Genomic DNA, 23,397 nt, shown 5'->3' with positions numbered 1-23,397 from the left:
CCTGCCTCGGCCTCTGAAAGTGCTGGGATTACAGGTGTGAGACACCGCACCTGGCCCATTTTTTTTTTTTTTCTTTAAAATTTTAGTAGAGATGGGGTTTTGTCCTGTTGGCCAAGCTGATCTCGAACTCCTGACCTCAGGGGATCCTCCTGCCTCGGCCTCCCAAAGTGCTAGGATTACAGGCGTGAGCCACCACACCAGGCCCTATTTTTTTTTTTTAAACAGCGTCTTGCTCTGTTGCCCATGCTGGAGGGCAATAATGCAATCATGGCTCACTGCAACCACAACTCCTGGGCTCAAGCAATCCTCCCACCTCAACCTCCTGAGTGGCTAGGACCACAGGCACATGCCGCCATGCCTGGCTAATCTTTAAAATTTTTTTGTAGGGATGGGATCTTGCTAAGTTGCCTAGGCTAGCCTCAAACTCCTGGCTTCAAGCACTCCTCCAGCCTCAGCGTCCCAAAGTGCTGGGATGACAGGTGTGAGCTGCCATGCCTAGCCCTTACAACTATCTTGTGAAATAAGTAATAGCACTGTCTTTACAGTTGGCAAAACCTGAAGCTCAACAGGGGTTACAAAACTGTTAAAGTTGGGACATGATAGAGTTATGAATGTTTATGATTTAAGACTGGTTTTATTGGACCAAGGGCCACTGCTGTCTACCATTCTACCATGAACACTTTTTTTTTTTTTTTGACATAGTCTTATTCTGTCACCCGGGCTGGAGTGCAGTGGTGTGATCTTGGCTCACTGCAACCTTGAACCACTTCCCAGGTTCAAGCGATTCTCGTGCATCAGCCTCCCAAGTAGCTGGATTACAGGCATGTGCCACCAGGCCCGGTTAATTTTTGTATTTTTAGTAGAGATGGGGTTTCACCATGTTGGCCAGGCTGGTCTCCAACTCCTGACCTCACGTGATCTGCCTGCCTCAGCCTCCCAAAGTGCTGGGATTACAGGCGTGAGTTACCGCGCCTGGCCCTATTTTCATTTTTTTTTTTTTTTTTTTGATATATACCCAGAAGTGGGATTGCTGGATCATGTTACTTAAATTTTTAACTTTTTGAGTAATCTCCCTACTGTTTTCCATAGTAGCTGAACTGTTTTACGTTCCCAACAGTGTATAAAGGTTCCAATTTCTCTACATCTACACCAGCAGTTGCCATTTTGTTTTCTGGTTATTTTTATTTTTTATTATTTTTTTTCAAGTGACAAAGTCTTGGTTTGTCATCCAGGCTAGATGGAATGCAGTGGCATGATCCTAGCTCATTGAACCCTGAACTCCAGGGCTCAAGCAATCCTCCCACTTCAGCCTCCCAAAGCACTGGAATTACAGGTGTGAGCTACCATGCCTGGCCTTTCTTTAATTAAAAAAAATTTAAAAGTATTTTTAGGTAGAGATGGAGGTCTCACTATCTTGGCCAGGCTGGTCTTGAACTCCTAGGCTCAAGTAATCCTCCTACATAGGCCTCCCAAAGTGTTGAGATTACAGGCGTGAGCTGCCACACCTGGCCACCTTTCAAAAAATAGTGGCAGTTACAATAGATGTGAGGTGATATTGTGGTTTTAATTTGCATTTCTCTGATGATTAGTGATGCTGAATGTCTTTTTATATGCTCATTGTCTGTTTATACATTTTCTTTGGAGATATGTCTATTTAAGTCCTTCATCCATTTTTATTTTTTTTCTTTTTGGAGACAGGGTCTTGCTCTGTCTGGAGTGCAGTGGTGCGATCTTGGCTCACTGCAGCCTCTGCCTCCCAGGTACAAGCAATTCTTCCACCTCAGCCTCCCAAGTAGCTGAGATTATAGGTGCATGTCACAATGCCTGGCTAATTTTTTGTATTTTTAATAAAGAAGGGGGTTTAGCTATGTTGGCCAGGCTGGTCTCAAACTTCTGGCCTCAAGTGATCCTCTTCCCTCGGCCTCCCAAAGTGCTGGGATGATAGGCATGAGCCACTGTGCCCAGCCTCCTTCATCCATTTTTAAATTGTGTTATTTGTTGTTTTGGGTGTTTTTTTTTTTTTTTGGCGATGGAGTCTAGCTCTGTCGCCCAGGCTGGAGTGCAGTGGTGCGATCCTAGCTTACTGCAACCTCTGCCTCTCAGGCTCAAGCAATTCTCCTGCCGCAGCCTCCTGAGTAGCCAGGATTATAGGCGCATGCCACCATGCCTGGCTAGTTTTTATATTTTAGTAGAGATGGGGTTTCACCATGTTGGCCAGGCTGGTCTTGAACTCCTGACCTCAGGTGATCCACCTGCCTCGGCCTCCCAAAGTGCTGGGATTACAGGCGTGAGTCACCATGCCTGGCCTAGCCAAAACTTATTAAGGTCTGTTTCCTACCAAGCATTGTGCTTGGGGAGTGCCAAAATAAATATGGCATAGTATCTGCCCTCTGGGGACTCACAGTTCAGTATTACAAGCCCTTAAGGTACTGGTTGTGGTAGGAAAGGATCCAGCCTTCTGGAGAAAAAGGACAGGTACAGTTAGAACTGAGGGGCAGAAACACGATTCGTAACCCATTCCGTGTGACCTACCTCCTCCGGGCAGCCCTTCCTTTCTCCCCTCCTGAGACTGTGTCTAAAAGAGGGACTACTGCCTATCACTCAGCTCAGAGATCAAACCTTTAACTCCTTATAAATACTTAGGATATCTGAAAAGTGCAGTCAACTATCCTTAGGCCTCCTAAAGTATCAGCTCTTGGTGGGAGCCATGGCTCACGCCTGTAATCCCAGCATTTTGGGAGGTCGAGTCGGGTGGACTGCTTGAGCCCAGGAGTTTGAGACCAGCCTGGGCAACATGGCAAAACCCCACCTCTACAAAAAACACAAAAATTAGCTGGACATGGTGGTACATACCTGTAGTCCCAGCTACTTGGGATGCTGAGGTAGGAGGATCACATGACTCCTAGAACTTAGCTTCTGAAATGCCACTCCTGCACATCTTGGGTTTGGGTTTATTCCTTTTTTTTTTTTTTTTTTTTTTTTTTGAGTCAGGGTCTCACTCTGTCTCCAAGGCTGGAGTGCAGAGGTGCAATCATAGCTCACTGCAGCCTTGAACTCCTGGACTCAAACAATCCTCTCAACTCAGCCTCCCATGTAGTTGAGACTATAAGTATGTGCCACCTGGCTGGGCGCGGTGCCTCTCACCTGTAATCCCAGCACTTTAGGAGGCCGAGGCCAGCAGATCACAAGGTCAAGAGATCGAGACCATCCTGGCCAACATGGTGAAACCCCGTCTCTACTAAAAATACAAAAATGAGCCAGGCGTGATGGTGCACACCTGTCGTCCCAGCTACTTGGGAGGCCGAGGCAGGAGAATGGAGGTGGAGGTTGTAGTGAGCCAAGACTATGCCACTGCACTCCAGCCTGGCAACAGAGGGAGACTTTGTCTCAAAAAAAGGAAAAAGTATCTGCTACCATACCCAGCTAATATTTTACTTTTTGAAGAGATGGGGTCTCACTATGTTGCCCAAGCTGGGCTCAAGCGTTCCTCCCACCTTGGCCTCCCAAAGTGCTGGGATTACAGGTGTGGGCCACCATGCCTGGTCCACGTCTTGCATTTATATACCTAGATTGTCCTCAGGTTTATGATTCTACACCTGATCTTATTAGAATTCAGTTGAATTTGTCTTTAATTCTCCATTTTCTCTTTGAATTCTGACCCTATCCCACAAGGAGTTTTTTTCCTCCCTAATCCCTCTCCTCTCAGCCTCTTTTCAGAATAGTCTGCAAACCAGTTCCATAAATGGCTTTTATTTGGCCAAGAGGCTCATATAGTCTGAGCAACAGAAAGTAAAGATAATGAATATAGAATTTTTTCTGATGCATTCTATCTTCAATTCTTTGAAAATAATCAGGCCGGGTGCAGTGGCTCACGCCTGTAATCCCAGCATTTTGGAAGGCTGAGTTGGGCAGATCACTTAAGGTCAGGGGTTTGAGACCAGCCTGGCCAACATGGTGAAAACTCATCTTCACCAAAAATACAAAAATTAGCCGGGCATGGTGGCGCATCCCTGTAATCTCACCTACTTGGGAAGCTGAGGCACAAGAATTGCTTGAAGCCAGGAGGCGGAGGTTGCAGTGAGCTGAGATCGTGCCACTGCACTCCAGCCTGGGTGACAGAACAAGTGAGACTCAGTCTCAAAAAAAAGAAAGAAAGAAAGAATCAGTAAAGGGGGGAGGGGACTAAAACAACAAAATAATAAGTAAAGCCAATATACTAATTCAATTCCATTTAATTCATTTATTGAGCATCTACTACATGTCAGGTATTATGCTGGGTCCTGAGACTACAAAGATCAAACAGGGAGAGTTCCTGACTTCTGAGAATTTGCCACCTAGAGAGAAAGAAAACAGAAATGTAATCAAATACATTGTGATAACTGCTTTAGTGAATAATGTGCCACATGATCTACAGGAAGCAGTAAACAATTAATTCTGCCAGGATGGAGTGCTAGCGAAGTCTTGGTGATGAGGCAGCATAGTGGCCTGGAATGCTACAGAGAGGAAGTGACATTTGTCTAAAGAGAAATGAAACTAAATTAGAGAAAAAGAAACTAAGTTATCCAAATTGAATTTCCTAGTTTCATACTAAACCTTTTATAAGGGGCTAAGAAAATTTCCAAAAAATTAAAGGAAAACATGTTTATTTGTCTTTCTTTTTTTTTTTTTTTTTTTTTTTTTTTTTTGAGACGGAGTCTCGCTCTGTCACCCAGGTTGCAGTGGCGCGATCTCGGCTCACTGCAAGCTCCGCCTCCCGGGTTCACGCCATTCTCCTGCCTCAGCCTCTCCGAGTAGCTGGGACTACAGGTGCCCGCCACCACGCCCGGCTAATTTTTTTTGTATTTTTAGTAGAGACGGAGTTTCACCGTGGTCTCGATCTCCTGACCTCGTGATTCGCCCGCCTCGGCCTCCCAAAGTGCTGGGATTACAAGCGTGAGCCACCGCGCCCGGCCGTTTATTTGTCTTTCTGTCTCACTTTATCATATATCTAAATCTTAATTAAAATGTCATTTTAATTACAGGCATTCATGAAAGGTGGCCGGGTACCACTGTATCAATGGCCCAGTTGCCCATCTCCTGGCGAGAGATTTCCCTAAGTGACCTGGCAGTGTCACTATTACCACCACCCCACATGAATCTTGTGCTGGAGGCGACTAGAGCTGTGTGTCCCTCAGCAGAAGCAGGTGGCATAAGCAAGAGTTCCCTTTTGGTTTCATTTTCAGAGGACCCCAATTGCGCACTCTGCAAGAAATAATGTGCCTCTCAGGATGATTCCAAGCTGAGCCCAAATCACTGAGGGAGATTCACTGAGGGAGCTACCCACTCTGGGTCCCTTCTCCACGGAGAGCTGGACACTTACTGGGACAACCTGCCTGCGGAAAGGAGCTACCTACCCACTTCAAGTTTCCCGAGAGCTGTTCTGTCACTCAATAAGGCTCCTCTCCGCCTTGTTCACCCTCTAGTTGTCCGCATACCTCATTCTTCCTGGATGTGGGACGAGAACTCAGGACCCAACGAATGGTGGGACTGAAAGAGCAGTAACACAAACAGGGCTGAAATACGCCCTCCTCCCCTCCCCATGCCCCCGCGACTTGCCACGTTGCAGGTGATGTGAAGGAGAGAAGTGCTGTGGCCCTTCAGGGAGCCCAGACCTAGTGGCTCCCTGAGCCAGGGCTGCGACACCCTCTATGGGGCTCTGCGGTTTCTGGTATCTTCAAACTTCCGGGCACCACTGCATTCCCCTTGTCCAGACACAGTGCCCACAGCAGAAGCCGCTTGTGGTTCATCAGATCCAGCTGCAGACTTGCATGGAACCGGCACCTTTGCCGGCGCCTGGAGCTGCCTGCCCAGCTGCAGCAGCTGGTGTGTCTGGCTGTGCGCAGTGGCCAGACCCTGCGTTCGCTCGCCTGCACACCCCTCGCTGTTCCGTGCCCGGCTCACCCTTGGCAGGCGTGGAATCCTGGCTGGTAGCATGAGCTGAGCGCAGCCTGCCAGGCCACGTCAGTGGAACAAGCCTAGCGGGCCTGATCAAAACTCAGGCAAAGGCACCACTGGTCACAGAGCTTTCTAGCTGGAAAAGCAACACCCGAAGGATCCTGTGACACAATCAACATGCTAGGAGATCCCTGCCACCCTGAGAGGCTGCAGGAAGCTGCCTCCATCCAGGCCTCTTCACAGAAGGAGAATTGCAGAGACCATAGGATTTTTCTACTCACAGGAACAGATGGTGTCCGGTCAGGACGATAAAATGCTTCAAGGAAAGTGCAATACGGATTATAATACTGATGATCTGAGACTCTGATAATGACTCTGAGATGATTCCCAATTCTATGATGAATCATCTCAGAATGACTCTGAGATGATGATTCCTGATTCTACGATGATTGAGGCAGATCTCACTGGTTGATGAATCTAGTTGGTAAAGCTGAGGCATCACAATACCATCATTTCTTTCTGAGGTGAGAGCTATCCCAATACTTTGAAAATGGTCTACTGGCTGCTCTACCTGTGGAGTAGCCATTCTTTATTCCTTTGCTTTCCTAATAAACTTGCTTTCACGGCTGGGTGTGGTGACTCATGCCTGTAATCCCAACACTTTGGGAGGTGGAGGTGGGCGAATCACTTGAGGTCAGGAGTTCAAGACCAGCCTGGTCAACATGGTGAAATGCCGTCTCTACTAAAAATACAAAAATTTGCCGGGTGTGCTGGCACATGCCTGTAATCCTAGCTACTCAGGAGGCTGAGGTGGGAGAATGGCTTGAACCGGGAGGTGAAGGTTGCAGTGAACCGAGATTGTGCCACTGCACCCCAGCCTGGGTGACCGAGCGAGATTCTGTCTAAAAAAACAAAACAAAACAAAAACAAAAACAAACAAACTAAACTTGCCTTCACTTTAAAAAAATGGTGCACATCTCTTCATTTATGTTCTTCCCTCATAGATAGAATACACACTTATCCTCAGACAGGGATTATGGATTTTTCCATCCATGCAAGTGACTTAGAGAATGCCAGCGTTTTGGCATGATGCCAAATGGTAGTTGACTCAGTAAGTCCTTTTAGGAAGGTGGAGCTAAGTGTACTTCTTGTGTGGCGGAAAAAGCAGGGTTTTTTTTTTTTGGCCAGGCACATTTAGATGCAAATCTCAGTGCTGCCAGTTACCAGCTGTGTGATTTTAGACGAGGTACTTGAATTTGAGTGTGATTATGTGTAAAATGAAGTGAATAATAATAGCTTCCTCCTCCTAGGGTTGTAAATACTAAATGATGTTATAAAGCCCTTTGTAGAGTGCCTAGAATATAATAGGCACCCTCTAAATGTTTATTCCTTTCTGGCTACCTGGCGATATAAGGATTCCAACTATTTTTGGGTTAGGAAGAACAGCTGTGAATGGCCTAATGGGGCCCTAAAGTTGTTTTATCCTGCCCTTACACAGGACCGTTCTCTTATTCATTGACCTTTGGCATGAAGCATTCACCTTCCTCACGAATAATAAATGTGTAATGATTCTTTTTTTTTTTTTTTTTTTTTTTTGAGACAGAGTCTCGCTCTGTCGCCCAGGCTGGAGTGCAGTGGCGCAATCTCGGCTCACTGCAAGCTCCGCCTCCCGGGTTCACGCCATTCTCCTGCCTCAGCCTCCGAGTAGCTGGGACTACAGGCGCCCGCCACCGCGCCCGGCTAATTTTTTGTATATTTTAGTAGAGACGGGGTTTCACCGTGGTCTCGATCTCCTGACCTCGTGATCCGTCCGCCTCGGCCTCCCAAAGTGCTGGGATTACAAGCGTGAGCCACCGCGCCCGGCCATAAATGTGTAATGATTCTTGTTTGCCAACCAATGAGGTGTGGCTCAATAGTCATAGAATCAGGAATCATTAGAGTATGGATAATCAGTATTGTAAACCCCATTGTACTTTGCTTGGAGCATTTTATCTACCTAGCCAGACACCTTGTGAACAGGGTTCAATCCAGAACACATCATCTGGGTAAATTATTTACAAGTCTGTCTCACTTTAGAAGTGGACCTTATTCATGACCTAAATAGCATTCAACTATAATCTACACTTGGGGATTTTTTTTAAAGAAGCAAGCTTACAGAAAAGATGAAAGTAGGAGAAAATGTTCAAAAGGCCATGATTCAGAATATATCAATTCACACAACTTTTCTTCCTTGTTCTTTTTTTTTTTGTTTTTTTTGAGACGGAGTCTTGCTCTGTCACCCAGGCTGGAGTGCAGTGGCACGATCTTGGGTCACTGTAACCTCCACCTCCCAGGTTCAAGCAGTTCTCCTGCCTCAGCCTCCCGAGTAGCTGGAATTACAGGTGCACACCACCACACCTGCCTAATTTTGGTATTTTTAGTAGAGACAGGGTTTCACCATGTTGGTTAGGCTGGTCTCGAACTCCTGACCTCAAGTGATCCGCCTGCCTTGGCCTCCCAAAGTGCTGATATTACAGGCGTGAGCCACCGTACCTGGCCCTTTGTTCTTTTTATAGATATTTTAGAGATATCAGATCAGAGGAAATTATGCAGTTATAATGCTTAGAATCTGGACAGGACAGCAGACATAACCATTTCTCAGACTTTCTATTTTTTTCCTTTTTTTAAAAAAAATGTCAGAAACCTATTTCTTGCTAAATTTTCCCAAACTTTCTTTCAGTACCTAGTCTCTGAAGCCATGGTTAAAAACAAAAATAGGGCTGGGCACGGTGGCTCATGCCTGTAATCCCAGCACTTTGGGAAGCCGAGGCAGTCGGATCATGAGATCAGGAGATCGAGACCATCCTGGCTAACACGATGAAACCCTGTCTCTACTAAAAAATGCAAAAAAAATTAGCCCAGTGTGGTGGCGAGCACCTGTAGTCCTAGCTACTCGGGAGGCTGAGGCAGGAGAATGGCATGAACCCCGGAGGTGGAGCTTGCAATGAGCCAAGATTGCGCCACTGCACTCCAGCCTGGGCGACAGAGCGAGACTCCATCTCAAAACAAAAACAAAAACAAAAACAAAGCAAATTTAAGGACCTGTGAATAGCAGTTAAGCACTCTTTATTTACCTTCTATAATATATATTAGTACAACGCAATTCTCAATTTTGTAATTCTTATTCTACATTTGGAATGCGCCAAATTTATTGAAGACTATAAATTAACACATCTAAGAATTCCAGTGAATCCCAAGCTGCATAAACACAAAACCAGGATTAGAGAATTTTTCTTTTTCTTTTTTTGAGATGGAGTCTTGCTCTGTCACCCAGGCTGGAGTGCAGTGGTGCGATCTTGGCTCACTGCAACCTCTGCCTCCCAGGCTCAAGCGATTCTCCTGTCTCAGCCTCCTGAGGAGCTGGGACTACAGGCATGTGCCACCATCACCAGCTAATTTTTGTATTTTTAGTAGAGACAGGATTTCACCACGTTAGCCAGGCTGGTCTTGAACTCCTGACCTCAAGTGATCCACCCACCCTAGCCTCCCAAAGTGTTGGGATTATGGGCGTGAGCCACCATGCCTGGCCTGATTGAGAGAAAATTTTAAAGATGAGACTGATGGCTGGTTTCTCATTAAAAACAATGCAAACCAGAGATGGTGGAATGACATCTTTAATGAGCTGAAAGAAAAACACTGTCAGCCTAGAATTTTATATCCAGTGAAAATGTTCTCCAAAAATGAAGGCATAACCCAAAAATGGATTCATATTTCAGGAAAGCTAAAGGCGAAAGAATTCATCACTAAAACTGTACTACGAGAAATGCTAAAGGAAGTTGTTCAGACTGACAGAAAATTATACCAGAAGGACACTTGAATTTACCCAAAGGAATGAAGAGCACCAGAAATGGCAAATGTGTGGGTAAATAGAAAATATATTTTTCTTGTTTTTAACATCTATAAAAGATGTTTAACTATCTAGGGTGAAAGTAATGGACATGTATTATGGGCTTTATAACTTTTGTGGAAGTGGCCGGGCACAGTGGCTCACACCTGTAATCCTAGCACTTTGAGAGGCTGAGGCGAGCAGATCACTTGAGGTCAGGAGTTCAGAATTAGCCTGGCCAACGTGATGAAACCTCGTCTAGACTAAAAATACAAAAAAATTAGTGGGGCAGCTGGGCGCGGTGGCTCATGCCTGTAATCCCAGGACTTTGGGAGGCTGAGGCAGGTGGATCACCTGAGGTCAGGAGTTTGAGACCAGCCTGGCCAACATGGTGAAACCCCATCTCTACTAAAAATACAAAAATTTTAGCCAGGCATGGTGGTGTACGCCTGTAATCCTAGCTACTCGAGAGGCTGAGGCAAGAGAATCACTTGAACCCGGGAAGCGGAGGTTGCAGTGAGCCGAGATCGCACCATTGTACTCCAGCCTGGGCAACAGGGTGAAACTCAGTCTCAAAAAAAAAAAGAAGGGAATGGCTTAGGGTAGGCAACTAAAGGTGTTTACTAGGTTCAGTCCTGGACACACAGAAAAAGAAGAACCTCAAAGGCCAAAATTGGCAAATTGACACCACTCAATCTGGTACTGCACTGGGCACAAGAATACCCTGATGCAAGAACTTTAGTGGCTGAATCTTGAAACAGGGATATATATATATATATATATATATATATATATATATATATATATATTTATTTATTTATTTTGAGACAGAGTCTCACTCTTTCACCAGGCTGGAGTGCAGTGGCGTGATCTTGGCTCACTGCAACCTCTGACTCCCTGGTTCAAGCAATTCTCCTGCCTCAGCCTCCCAAGTAGCTGGGATTAGAGACGGGGTTTCACCATGTTGGCCAGGATGGTCTCAATCTCCTGCCCTCATGATCCGCCCACCTCGGCCTCTCAAAGTGCTGGGATTACAGGTGTGAGCCACTGTGCCCAGTCAGGGATCTGTATATTGTGGAGATAGATACATCAGTCTGTCTTTATTCATTCGTTCAGCAGATTTTTTTACTGTGTCAGGTACTATTATAATCTCTGGAATTATGACAGTAGAAAAATCAGACAAATCTTTACCATCATGGTGCTTACACTCTTGTGAATGTATCTTAGCTGAATGCAACTGATTTCATGCTCATCAATAAATCTTCTAGTTATAATTGGGCTTCTCATGACCCTCAAGCAGACCCACATCTCATTATAAATTAAAAAATTGAGGCCAGGCCGGGTGTGGTGGCTCATGTCTGTAATCCCAGCACTTTGGGAGGCCGAGGCGGGTGGATCATTTGAGGTCAGGAGGTCGAGACCAGCCTGGTCAACATGGTGAAACCCTGTCTCTACTAAAAGTACAAAAATTAGCCGGGTAGTGGTGATATGTGCCTGTAATCCCAGCTACTTGGGAGGCTGAGGCAGGAGAATCGCTTGAGCCCAGGAAGTGGAGGTTGTGGTGAGCCGAGATTGCACCACTGCACTCCAGTCTGGGCGAGAGAGTGAGACCCTGTCTCAAAAAAAAAAAAAAAAAAAAAAAAGGCTGGGCGTGGTGGCTCACGCCTGTAATGCCACCACTTAGGGAGGCCGAGGTGGGTGGATCACAAGGATAGGAGTTTGAGACCAGCCTGACCAACATGGTGAAACCCTATCTCTACTAAAAAATATAAAAATTAGCTGGGCATGGTGGTGCGTGCCTATAATCCCAGCTACTCAGGAAGCTGAGGCAGGAGAATTGCTTGAACCCAGGAGGTGGAGGTTGCAGTGAGCTGAGATTGCGCCATTGCACTCCAGCCTGGGTGACAGAGTGACATTCCGTCTCAAAAAAAAAAAAAATGAGGCCAGATGTGGTGGCTAAGGCCCATAATCCCAGGAGGCTGCGGTGTGAGGATCACTTGAGCACAGGAGTTTGAGACCAGCCTGGACCACATAGGGAGACCTCGCCTCTACAAAAAAAAATTAAAAAATTAGCTGAGCATGGTGGTGTGCACCTGTGGTCCCAGCTACTTGGGAGGCTAAAGTGGGAGGATTGCTTGAGCTTGGGAGGTTGAGGCTGCAGTGAGCCATGACTGCACCACTGCACTTGAGCCTGGGTGACTGAGTGAGAGACCCTGTCTCAAAAAAAAAAAAATTGATATTCTAATTTCATGTATCAGTCTCTTGGCTAATGTGAGTCCTCCTAGACACACAGATTTACCTTTAGTGAAGTGACAAATCAAGTTTCAGACTTGCATATCGGAGGGCCAGTATCCGAACCACAGTAAACTCAACAAGGCATTTCAATCCCGTGAGCCACTGTGGGAGACAAAGAGCCACACAGCTTTTTCCAGTTAATGACACCAACTGCGCAGGGTAGCCTTTCCCTTATTTAGAGTGTTTACACGTACTCATATATGTGAAAGGGATACAAGATGCAAATATTAAATTACAAGCATTTGAAATCTATCCAAGGAAGGAGTACTGACCTTGAAACTGATTTGGCAATGCATTATGAATTAATTGGATTAAAAATCATTCCTTGGAGCGTTCAAAGTTAAAAAAAATTCCTGTTGACGGACATTTAGATTTGTTTTCTCTTTCTTTCTCCTCCCTCCCTCCCTCCCTCTTTCTTTCTCTCTCTCTCCCTTCCTTCCTTCCTTCCTTCCTTTCCTTTCTCTTTCTTTCTTTCTTTCTTTCTTTCTTTCTTTCTTTCTTTCTTTCTTTCTTTCTTTCTTTCTTTTTCTTTCTTTCTTTCATCTCGCTCTGTTGCCCAGGCTGGAATGCAGTGGCGACATCTTGGCTCACTGCAACCTCCACCTCCCGGGTTCAAGTGATTCTCCTGCCTCAGCCTCCCAAGTAGCTGGGATTACAGGCGTCTGTCACCAGGCCCGGCTAAATTTTTGTATTTTTAGTAGAGATGGAGTTTCACCATGTTGCTCAGGCTGGTTTCGAACTCCTGAGCTCAGGCAATCTGCCCACTTCGGCCTCCCAAAGGGCTGGGATTCCAGGCGTGAGCCACCGCGCCTGGCCTTGTTTTTCTTTTCTTTGGCCATTTCAAACAATGTTGTTTGAAACAATATTCTCGTGTATGTCCTTGTGTATGGGAGCAAGAATTTATAGGGTATTTACCTAAGACTGGAATGCTGGGTCACAGGGTATGCACGTGTTCAACTTTGTGAAATGGTGCTAACTTGCTCTCCAAAGCGATCATACCAATTTACAACCTGTACTAGCAGTGAATGAGAATTCTTGGTGCTTCCTGTTATCACCAACAGTTGATATTTTCAGACCTTTTGGTTTTGCTTATCTGATGGGTATGAAATGGTATCTTATCATGGTTTAAATTTGATTAATGTGATAGTGATCTTTTCATATGTTTATTGGCCATATAGTTTTCTTCTTCTGTAAAATGCTAACTTATAACTTTTGTCCTTTTTTTCTTTGAGACAGAGTCTTGCTCTGTTGCCCAGGCTGGAGTGTAGTGGCATGATCTCAGCTCACTACAACCTCCACCTCCCGGGTTCAAGCGATTCTCCTGCCTCAGCCTCCCGAGTAGCTGGGATTACAGGCACATGCCACCACGCCCGGCTAATTTTGTATTTTTAGTAGAGACGGGGTTTCACCATGTTGGCCAGGCTGGTCTTGAACTCCTGACCTCAGGTGATCTCATCTTGGTCTCCTAAAGTGCTGGGATTACAGGCGTGAGCCACCGCACCCGGCCAGTTTTTTATTTTTAAATTTTATATGTTATTGTTTATTTATTTATTTATTTTTTTGAGAAAGGGTCTTGCTCTGTCACCCAGGCTGGAGTGCAGTGGTGTGATCACAGCTCACTGCAGCCTTGATCTCCTGGGCACAAGTGATCCTCTGCCTTAGCCTCCTGAGTAGCTGGGACTACAGGCACATACCATCACCCTGGCTAATTAATACAGCTTTATTTATTTATTTATTTATTTATTGAGATGGAGTCTCACACTGTCGCCCAGACTGGAGTGCAGTGGTGCCATCTCCGCTCACTGCAACCTCCGCGTCCTGGGTTCAAGCGATTCTCCTGCCTCAGCCTCTTGAGTAGCTGAGATACAGGCGCCCACCACCACGCCCGACTAAGTTTTTGTATTTTTAGTAGAGATGAGGTTTCACTATGTTGGCCAGGCTGGTCTTGAATTCCTGACCTCGTGATCTGCCTGCCTCGGCCTCCCAAAGTGCTGGGATTACAGGCATGAGCCACCGTGCCCGGCCAATGCAGCTTTATTTTTGTGAATATTTACCTGATAAGCCTTTTTCCTCATCTTTACTTTCACTCTTACTGTATCTTTATGTCAGTGTCATACCAAGGACAAGACAGCAGAAATGGTCCACTCCAGTTGCAGACAGTAAAGACCCTGTAGCTCCAGCATCAGCTTACCATTCTGGTTTTGAATTTCATGCTTATTACTGTCCTGTCATCACCTACTGTTTCCATGGTAGACTGGACTAAGAGATGGGTAAGAATGATACATGTGTAAGGATGTAACCAATAAATGACACAGACTCACATCCACCTGAAAGGACACAATGAAATAGTAGTAAGAAGTCCAGAATCTATTTTTGCCAAAGTACAGTGGAAAGAAGTGGAAATACAGTTTCCTTATTTATTGGCTTTAGGTAGAAAAGACTCCTAGATTATGAAAATTAAATGCAGACATAGGCTTCTGAAATGACAATTTTCAAGTCATTTTATTTGCAATATGGTGGGGAGCCTGTTAATTAAGTTAGAACTATCTGTCATTCATTATTTTATAATTTACCAGAGTAAAAATAAATTAGAATACATTTGTCCCCATGGGGAGACAAACCAAAAAGGGAGAAATATTGTCTGAAGGCTTGGAAAATGCTGAATATGTACATGAAAGGGGAACTTGAATATTACAGTTTGAGGCCCTGTGATCATCTAGGTTTCTAGATGATTTCTCATTTCCAAGTTTGAGTCCTGTGACTTCAGTATCCGCTGATTCCACCAGTGATTGCTGTTATCAATGACTGGGGTCATGAGCCTACTTTCAGATCTACCCCATTATCAGGTTTTCGCAACAAGTCTCAGGTGCAGGACTGCGCCCTCTGGTGCAGAAGAACACAACTAATTACACATCTGATAATAGCCAGTACTTACTTTTTTTTTTTTTTTGCCATTACTTTCAGTGGCAAAAACTGCAATTACTTTTGCACCAACCTAATATTTGGTAAATGTGTGCTAGCCATCAATTGCTCAATAAACCATACTATTATTTGGTCACTTTTTTTTTTTTTAGACGGAATCTTGCTCTGTCACCTAGGCTGAAGTGCAGTGGCACAATCTCGGCTTACTGCAACCTCCACCTCCCAGGTTCAAGCAATTCTCCTGTCTCAGCCTCCCAAATAGCTGTGACTACAGGCGTGTGCCACCACACTCAGCTAAGTTTTGTATTTTTAGTAGAGATGGGGTTTCATCCTGTTGGCCAGGCTGGTCTCAAACTCCTGACCTTAAGTGATACACCCGCCTCGGCCCCCCAAAGTGCTGGGATTACAGGCATAAGACACTGTGCCTGGCCCAATCCTATAATTTTTACCCTGGCAAATTTTTACTAATTATGTTAAACAACAATACAGAAATTCAATAGGAACCCTTTTTATTTGTTTTTGTTTTGAGACGGAGTCTCGCTCTTTCACCCAGGCTGGAGTGCAGTGGCGCGACCTCGGCTCACTGCAAGCTCCACCTCGCGGGTTCACGCCATTCTCCTGCCTCAGCCTCCCGAGTAGCTGGGAATACAGGCGCCCGCCACTGCACCCGGCTAATTTTTTGTATTTTTAGGAGAGACGGGGTTTCACTGTGTTAGCCAGGATGGTCTCGATCTCCTGACCTCGTGATCCACCCGTCTCAGCCTCCCATAGTGCTGGGATTACAGGCGTGAGCCACCGCGCCCGGCCTAGGAACCCTTTTTAAAAATACCAACTAGTGCCTGGGCGTGCATGGTGGGTCATACCTGTAATCCCAGCACTTTGGGAGGCTGAGGCGTGTGGATCACTTGAGTTCAGGAGTTCGAGACCAGCCTGAACAATATGGTAAAACCTCATGTCTACTAAAAATACAAAAATTAGCTGGGCATGGTGGTGGGCTCCTGTAATCCCAGCTACTTGGGAGGCTGAAGCAGGAGAATCGCTTGAACTCAGGAGCCAGAGGTTGCAGTGAGCCGAGATTGTGCCATTCCACTCCAGCCCGGGCAACAAGAGCAAAACTCTGTCTCAAAACCACAACAATAACAACAACAACAACAACAACAACAAAACAAACCGACTAGTAAGAGTTGCTTCTGGTGATATTCTTTTATGACTTTGCTGAACCCAAATGTAACCAGCCCTATCACCTTTCACTTGAAAAATTCATTACTTTTAACCAAAAGGCCTTGCGACTAACCCACTCATCAGCAATGGAGGATTCCAACATTGGTGCCTTCAACTGTCAGTATTTTTCTTGTATTCTGACTTCTTCTTGCCTAGTGGTTCACGAGTTAGATATCTAAGCCCTGGAATAGGACAGGAAGGTACATCAGGGGCTGGCACTCTGGTGGGAGGTGATATATGGACCTACGGTCCCTGCTCTGATGAAATCCAACAATTTCTTTGTGTGTGGGAGGGGTAAGGGAAATCAGATAAATCTGTCTTCTAGCTGAATAGGAGGGCTATCACTCAAAATGAACTCTGACCTCTTGGTTAGTCCAAGATCTTGGCTCTTGATTTCACTGGTCAATCCAACCATGAATCAGGGCCGAGATTAGGAAAAGGCAAGTGAGACTCACCTGTGCAGAATTTAAAGGGGGGAAACCCCAATAATCAAGATAAATAATATTTCAATGGAATATTAGAAAAATCAAATTTGCATTCAAGGCAAATGCCTCACTTGCCACACCCTGGTCCTGACCCTGGCCCTGCTTGATATAACTGCTTCTATAATTAGTCACAAGTGAAGGGAAGTAAGTAGTGAGGTCAGTTATAGGCTGGGCATCAGACATCAGTAACAATCAGGGATTAATCAATCCTCAATCTCCTAAGTGCCATGGGAGGCAAGGAGTTGAGATGACCGTGGAATAGAGAATTGGGGTGGGAGGGTATGGAATAATATGCACCTGTTCTGTACATCTGCTAACATTTACCCAATGTCTGGACTGAGAAGTGGGGTTATTTTTTCTCATTACGATGTCGAGGTGGACATCCTCCCCCAGGCACGTGGAATGGCATATGGCAGCATCCTGCATTCATGTTTGCAGAATACATGTCTGAAACAGCCTTGGAGGACTACTACTCTGGTTTAGGGCTGCAAACCACACTGTGTCATTGAATGAACTAGCAATATTTAACCTGAACTCAAGAAGATGGAAGGAAAGGAGTAAAATGGCAAATATTTAAACTTGAAGGCTTGCACAAGAAAGTCGGACTAGGCTGGGCATGGTAGCTCACACCTGTAATCCCAGCACTTTGGGAGGCCGAGGCGGGTGGATCATGAGGTCAGGAGATCGAGACCATCTTGGCTAGCACAGTGAAACGCCATCTCTACTGAAAAATACAAAAAATTAGCTGGACATGGTGGCATGCACCTGTAGTCCCAGCTACTCGGGAGGCTGAGGCAGGAGAATTGCTTGAACCCGGGAGGCAGAGGTTGCAGTGAGCCGAGATCACACCACTGCACTCCAGCCTGGGCAACAGAGCAAGACTCCATTTAAAAAAAAAAGAAAGAAAGAAAGTGGGACTAGACTTGGACTTATTCTGTGTCATATCAGGGGCAGTTCCAGGAAGCAGATATTAGCTCCATGTGAAGAAAAATGTTTAATAACAAGAATACCCCAAGAGAACTGCCCCAAAGAATGGGGAGCTTCTGGAAAAAGGGTTACAAAAGGGCATTTCTACTTTATGGGGCAGGTTTGCTTAACCTGTTCTTTTTTTTTTTTGACACAGTCTCGCTCTGTTGCCCAGGCTGGAGTGCAGTGGTGTGATCACAGATCACTGCAGCCTCAACCTTCTGGGCTCAAGTGATCCTCCCACCTCAGCCTTTCAAGTAGTTAGGACCCCAGGTATGTGCCACCACACCCGGCTATTTTATTTTATTTTGTAGAGACAGGGTCTCACTATATTACCCAGGCTGGTCTCAAACTCCTGGGCTCCAGTGATCGTCCTACCTTGGCCTCCCAAAGTTCTGGGATTACAGGCGTGAGCCACCATGCCCAGCCTGAACCTGTTCTTATAGGGTTGTTGCCAATTCCTATATTCTATTCTTTTTTCTAGATTGGCTGCCAGGAAACATTTGACTCCTATTATATTACTATAAGCATCTTAGGTCACTTCCATAAAAATAGCACTCAGAGTAAGAAGGGAGACCAAGGTGGAATTTTCTGATTCATCTCTGCCTCAAATCATAAAAAAACTTGCTTAACTGATTATTGTAAAAAGTTTGATTCCTTTTTCTTTCTTTTCGTATGTAACTTTCTTTTATAAAAGTTGCAGCTTGATTTACCAATTGGAAAATATGTCCTCTTTTCTCATAACATGTGCTTAGCCATGCAAATTGCTGTTGTGTACACCCATAGCCCTTGAGAGATGATGTAGGGGGCTGAAAAATGTCTTGGCTGGCTTTTAGGAGGCTTGGATTATAGTTCTGGCTCTTCCACTATGGCCTTAGGCAAGTCTTTTAAGTTCACTAAGTCATATTTTCCTTGTTAAAAACATTGTTTGGTTTTTGAGACGTAGTCTTGCTTTATCGCCCAGGCTGGAATGCTATCACAGTTCACTGTAGCTTGGACCTCCTGGGCTCAAGTGATCCTCCTGTCTCAGCCTCTCAAGTAGCTGGGACCACAGGCGTGCACCACCATGCCTGGCTAATTTTTGTATTTTTTGTAGAGACGAGGTCTCATTATGTGGCCCAGGCTGGTCTCGAACTCCTGTTCAAGTGATCCTGCTCAAGTGATCCTCCTGCCTTGGCCTTCCACATTTTTGGGATTATAGGTATGAGCCACCATGCCCAGCCTCATTGTTAAAAAAGTTGTAAAAAAATTTATAAAAACATTTGTATATGAGGAGAGAAGGAATAGGATAGTTTTCCAGGTCTCTTAGAGCGCTGAAATGTAAAGTTTTTATCATCGCTGAGCTGAGTCTAGTGAAGTTGTTTCATGTCTTGATCCCACTTCTTTCCTCACCTCCACCCCCAGTCAAATGATGATAGATGGTGCGGGGTCAGATAATCAGGTAATGTTACATGACATTTCAGAAAACCAATTTTTTTTTTTTTTTTTTTTTTGAGAAGGAGTCTCACTCTGTCACCCAGGCTGGAGTGCAGTGGCACAATCTAGGCTCACTGCAACCTCCGCCTCCCAGATTCAAGCAGTTTTCGTGCCTCAGCGTCCCGAGTAGCTGAGATTATCAGTGTGCACCACCATGCCTGGCTAATTTTTTGTCGTTCTTGTATTTTTCGTAGAGACAGGGTTTCGCCATGTTGGCCAGGCTGGTCTTGACCTCCTGGCCTCAGGTGATCCACCCACCTTGGCCTCCCAAAGTTCTGGAATTATAAGCATCAGCTACTGCGCCTGCCTTAGAAAACCACATTTTAAAAAATGGACTTGATGGTAGTCTCCTGAGCTACTAGGCACAACTGTTTATGGAGCAATTTTTTTTATTTTTTATTTTTTTGAGACTGAGTTTTGCTCTTGTTGCCCAGGCTGGAGTGCAATGGTACGATCTCGGCTCACCGCAACCTCTGCCTCCCGGATTTCAGTGATTCTCCTGCCTCAGCCTCCCGAGTAGCTGGGATTACAGGCATGCGACACCACACCCGGCTAATTTTGTATTTTTAGTAGAGACGGGGTTTCTCCATGTTGGTCAGGCTGGTCTCGAACTCCCGACCTCAGGTGATCTGCCCACCTTGGCCTCCCAAAGTATTGGGATTATAGGCATGAGCCACTGTGCCCGGCCAGCAGTATCGTTTTTAACTGGGTTTTTAATCCAGTAGACATTTACGTTAATTGCTCACTTGCTGTCCTTTTTCTGAACTGGCAGTCCGCATGTTGACTTGGTGATTGGCCCCCAAGCACAGAGCTTCAGTGTATCTGGTTGAGCAGTAATGCCTGCTGTGTTTGCAATTAGACGTTAGGGACACTCATAGCTCCAGGGACTTGCACCAGTGCTTTCCCCAGGTTCTCAGGCCTCATGGGCTCAACAGCATGGACTCCCACTTACTGAGGTTCACCTGGCTACTGCCACCTTTGAATGTCCAACCTGCCATCAGAGACCAATGCCAAGTCCCCTGACATGGCACTCTTCTTCAAGCAGACTCACAAGCTACTAGGCAAGTTGATGACATTGGACCCCTATTACTTTAAAGGGCCAGCGATTTTTTAAAAAATATTTATTTATTTATTTATTGAGATGGAATCTCCTCTACCACCCAGACTGGAGAACAGTGGCCCGATCTTGCTTCACTGCAACCTCCACCTCCTGGATTCAAGCAATTCTCCTGTCTCAGCCTTCTGAGTAGCTGGGATTACAGGCACACGCTACCACGCCCAGCTAATTTTTGTATTTTTATAGAGATAGGGTTTCACCATGTTGGCCAGGCTGGTCTTTTTTTTTTTTTTTTTTTTTTTTTTTTTTTTTTTTTTTTGAGGCGGAGTCTCGCTCTGTCACCCAGGCTGGAGTGCAGTGGCGCAATCTCAGCTCACTGCAAGCTCCGCCTCCCGGGTTCACGCCATTCTCCTGCCTCAGCCTCTCCGAGTAGCTGGGACTACAGGCGCCCGCCACCACGCCCGGCTAATTTTTTTTTGTATTTTTTTTTTTTAGTAGAGACGGGGTTTCACCGTGGTCTCGATCTCCTGACCTCGTGATCCGCCCGCCTCGGCCTCCCAAAGTGCTGGGATTACAAGCGTGAGCCACCACGCCCGGCCAGCCAGGCTGGTCTTGAACTCCTGACCTCAACTGATCCGCCTGTCTTGGCCTCCCAAATTGCTGGGATTACAGGCGTGAGCCACTGCGCCAGAGGAGGGCCAGAGATTTGCTCTCACAGGAATCAGTATTTTCTCTGACTATGACTGCCTTTCCTACCTGTAGGGCCTCATTTATCATCATTATCCTGGGGCTTTTGGAATGCCTGATCCACAGGCCTGGATTCTCACACAAGATGGCATCTGAGGAGACCTGCTTCATCATGAAGGAGGTGTGGGAGCAGGTCCTGACCAATAGGATTCATCGTTCATATCATATACCACAGCATTCACAAGTAGCCATCGTAACAGGGCATTTGAATGATCTGCTGAAGGTGTAATTGAAGTGCCAACTTGGAGACAAGACTCTGCAAGCATGGGGTACCATCCTCCAGGATGAAATATAGGCACCGTATTCATGTCCTATTGCTAGGTAACAAATTAACACAAATTTAGTGGCATAAACAACACATATTTATTACCTTACAGTTTCTGTGGGTCAAGAGTCTGGGCATAGCTTAGCCAAGTCCTCTGTTCAGGGTCTCCAAGGCTGGAATCGAGGTGTCAGCTGGGGCTGGGGTCTCTCTTCTAAGTTCACTTGGTTGTTGGCAGAATTCATTTTCTTGCAGTTGTATAACTTCTTTTTTCTTCAAGGCCAGCAAGAGAATTCTTTTTTTTTTTTTTTTTTGAGACAGAGTCTCACTCTGTCACCCAGTCTGGAGTGCAGTGGTGTGATATTGGCTCACTGCAACCTCCGCCTCCCAAGTTCAAGCGATTCTCCTGCCTCAGCCTCCCGAGTAGCTGGGACTACAGGCGCGTGCCACCATGCCTGGCTAATTTTTGTATTTTTAGTAGAGACGGGGTTTCGCCACTTTGCCCCGGCTACTCTTGAACTCCTGGCCTCAAGTGTCCGCCCTCCTCAGCCTCCCAAAGTACTGCGATTACAGGCTTGAGCCACCGCACCTGGCCTCCAATTACTATCATTTCTAATGGCCCACAGGGGCACCCATGTTTCCTGAATTTGCAACTGTGGACTCTGCAGAGTTCAAGGTTCTGTTCTGCAAAGGGGCGCATTCTTGCCAGTGGGCACAAGTGTGGGTGTGGCCAGGCCTTTGGACTTCTTGTGGCCAAGGAGTCAGCACCTTGGCAGGGATACTTGCTCTCAATCAGCAGGAAGAGTCTGCTGTTGTACAACAGGGCAGAGAGGAATGTTTGTGGAACTTGGGTGATCAATCTAGTTGGGCACTTCTTGGTATTCCCTTGCCTGGTTGTGACTGCGAATGGACAAGTGCAGCAACCCTGGTGTGAAATGGATATGATTACCAGGGGCTCAGAGCTCACAGGAATGAGGGTTTGGGTTACACCATCGGGAAAGCTAGAAGTGAGGGGAATTCAGAATACATGGTACAGGAAAGACAGGATGAGAACCAGCTGTGACTCCAATACAACTGTAGTGACAGGGACTGTAGTTAGTCCTAGTAACCTCCCTCTTCTAAGTTTCCCTTCAGGAAGAGAGACCCATGGGAACCACGGAGGAGTTCCCTGAATGTGTATGGGGAAATCGATCTGTGCAGTGCAGGGGGTGACCCGTGGTAGCCATGGAGGTGTCCCACTCAGATCTCCCTACAGCAGACCTGCCACAAGGGGTGGAGTTAGCAGACAGCCTTCAAGATCTGCCTCAGCTTTCAAGCTGAGGCTACATGCTTCCCAGACAGCCTCTAAGCAAAGGCCAGGCACTGCCATGGTACAAGGGTTCACCATTTCTGGCCAGTACGGGAGTCTTCGGGAGGGCAATCTTTGCACCAGCACTCCCTGTTTTGCAGGCCTAGGCTTTCTCAGAGCTGCACTGCAGTCCAAGGCTCCTCCTACCCAAATATCTTTTCTGGCCCCTCTCCTTTCTCAGGTTTTAGTCCTACATCACGAACTAAAGGTGTTCCCTGTCTGGTCCTGTTCCCTCTCCCTTTTATGTTTTATAGGCATTGCCCCTAATAAACCTTTTGTACATCTGACTCTGTATCCCTATATTATTGAAAGAGACAGCTTTATTGAAGGTGACACCCTGAAATGAAGATGTCCTGTTCTTACAGATGCCCTCTGATCCTATGTTAATAATAGTATTACATGTTTTAAATGTTTGCTTTCTTCTTTCTTTCTTCTTTCTTTTTTTTTTTTTTTTGGAGATGGAGTTTTGCTTCATCCCCCAGGTTGGAGCGCAGTGGCACGATCTCGGCTTACTGCAACCTCTGCCTCCCAGATTCAACCAATTCTCCTACCTCAGCTGCCTGAGTAGGTGGGACTACAGGCATGAGCCACCACACCCGGCTAATTTTTGTATTTTTAGCAGAGACGGGGTTTCACCATGTTGACCAGGCTGGTCTTGAACTCCAGACCTCAGGTGATCTGCCCTCCTTGGCCTCCCAAAGTGCTGGAATTACAGGTGTGACCCACCGTGCCTGGCCATGTTTGCCATTTTTAAGCAAGAGAAAATTGTTAGAGGGAAAAGCATTTCTTTTGTTTGTTTGTTTTTTGAGACTGAGTTTT

At 45.9% G+C, this 23,397-nt stretch overlaps 1 protein-coding gene across 8 annotated transcripts in view; it reads left to right on the top strand.

Annotated features, from left to right (window-relative positions):
* Nucleotides 1-23,397, top strand: part of ACOT9 (acyl-CoA thioesterase 9) — a 73,553-nt gene that overhangs the window by 5,067 nt on the left and 45,089 nt on the right. For 2 of the 8 annotated variants that reach the window (XM_055269042.2, XM_055269043.2), the window contains exon 2: nucleotides 5,022-6,458. In XM_055269042.2, the coding sequence (XP_055125017.1) occupies nucleotides 6,406-6,458 (53 nt within the window). In that variant the 5' untranslated portion in view covers nucleotides 5,022-6,405. Of the gene's footprint in view, nucleotides 1-5,021; nucleotides 6,459-9,689; nucleotides 9,836-17,845; nucleotides 17,962-20,983; nucleotides 21,290-23,397 lie in introns of those variants that run through there. The other 6 variants (XM_063634763.1, XM_063634760.1, XM_063634765.1 and 3 more) reach the window with 5 other exon arrangements.

This window comes from Symphalangus syndactylus, chromosome X, assembly GCF_028878055.3.
Source record: "Symphalangus syndactylus isolate Jambi chromosome X, NHGRI_mSymSyn1-v2.1_pri, whole genome shotgun sequence".
Classification (NCBI taxonomy): domain Eukaryota; kingdom Metazoa; phylum Chordata; class Mammalia; order Primates; family Hylobatidae; genus Symphalangus; species Symphalangus syndactylus.
The sequence above is the reverse complement of the archived record's forward strand: the minus strand, read 5'-3'. Positions and strand labels throughout refer to the sequence as shown.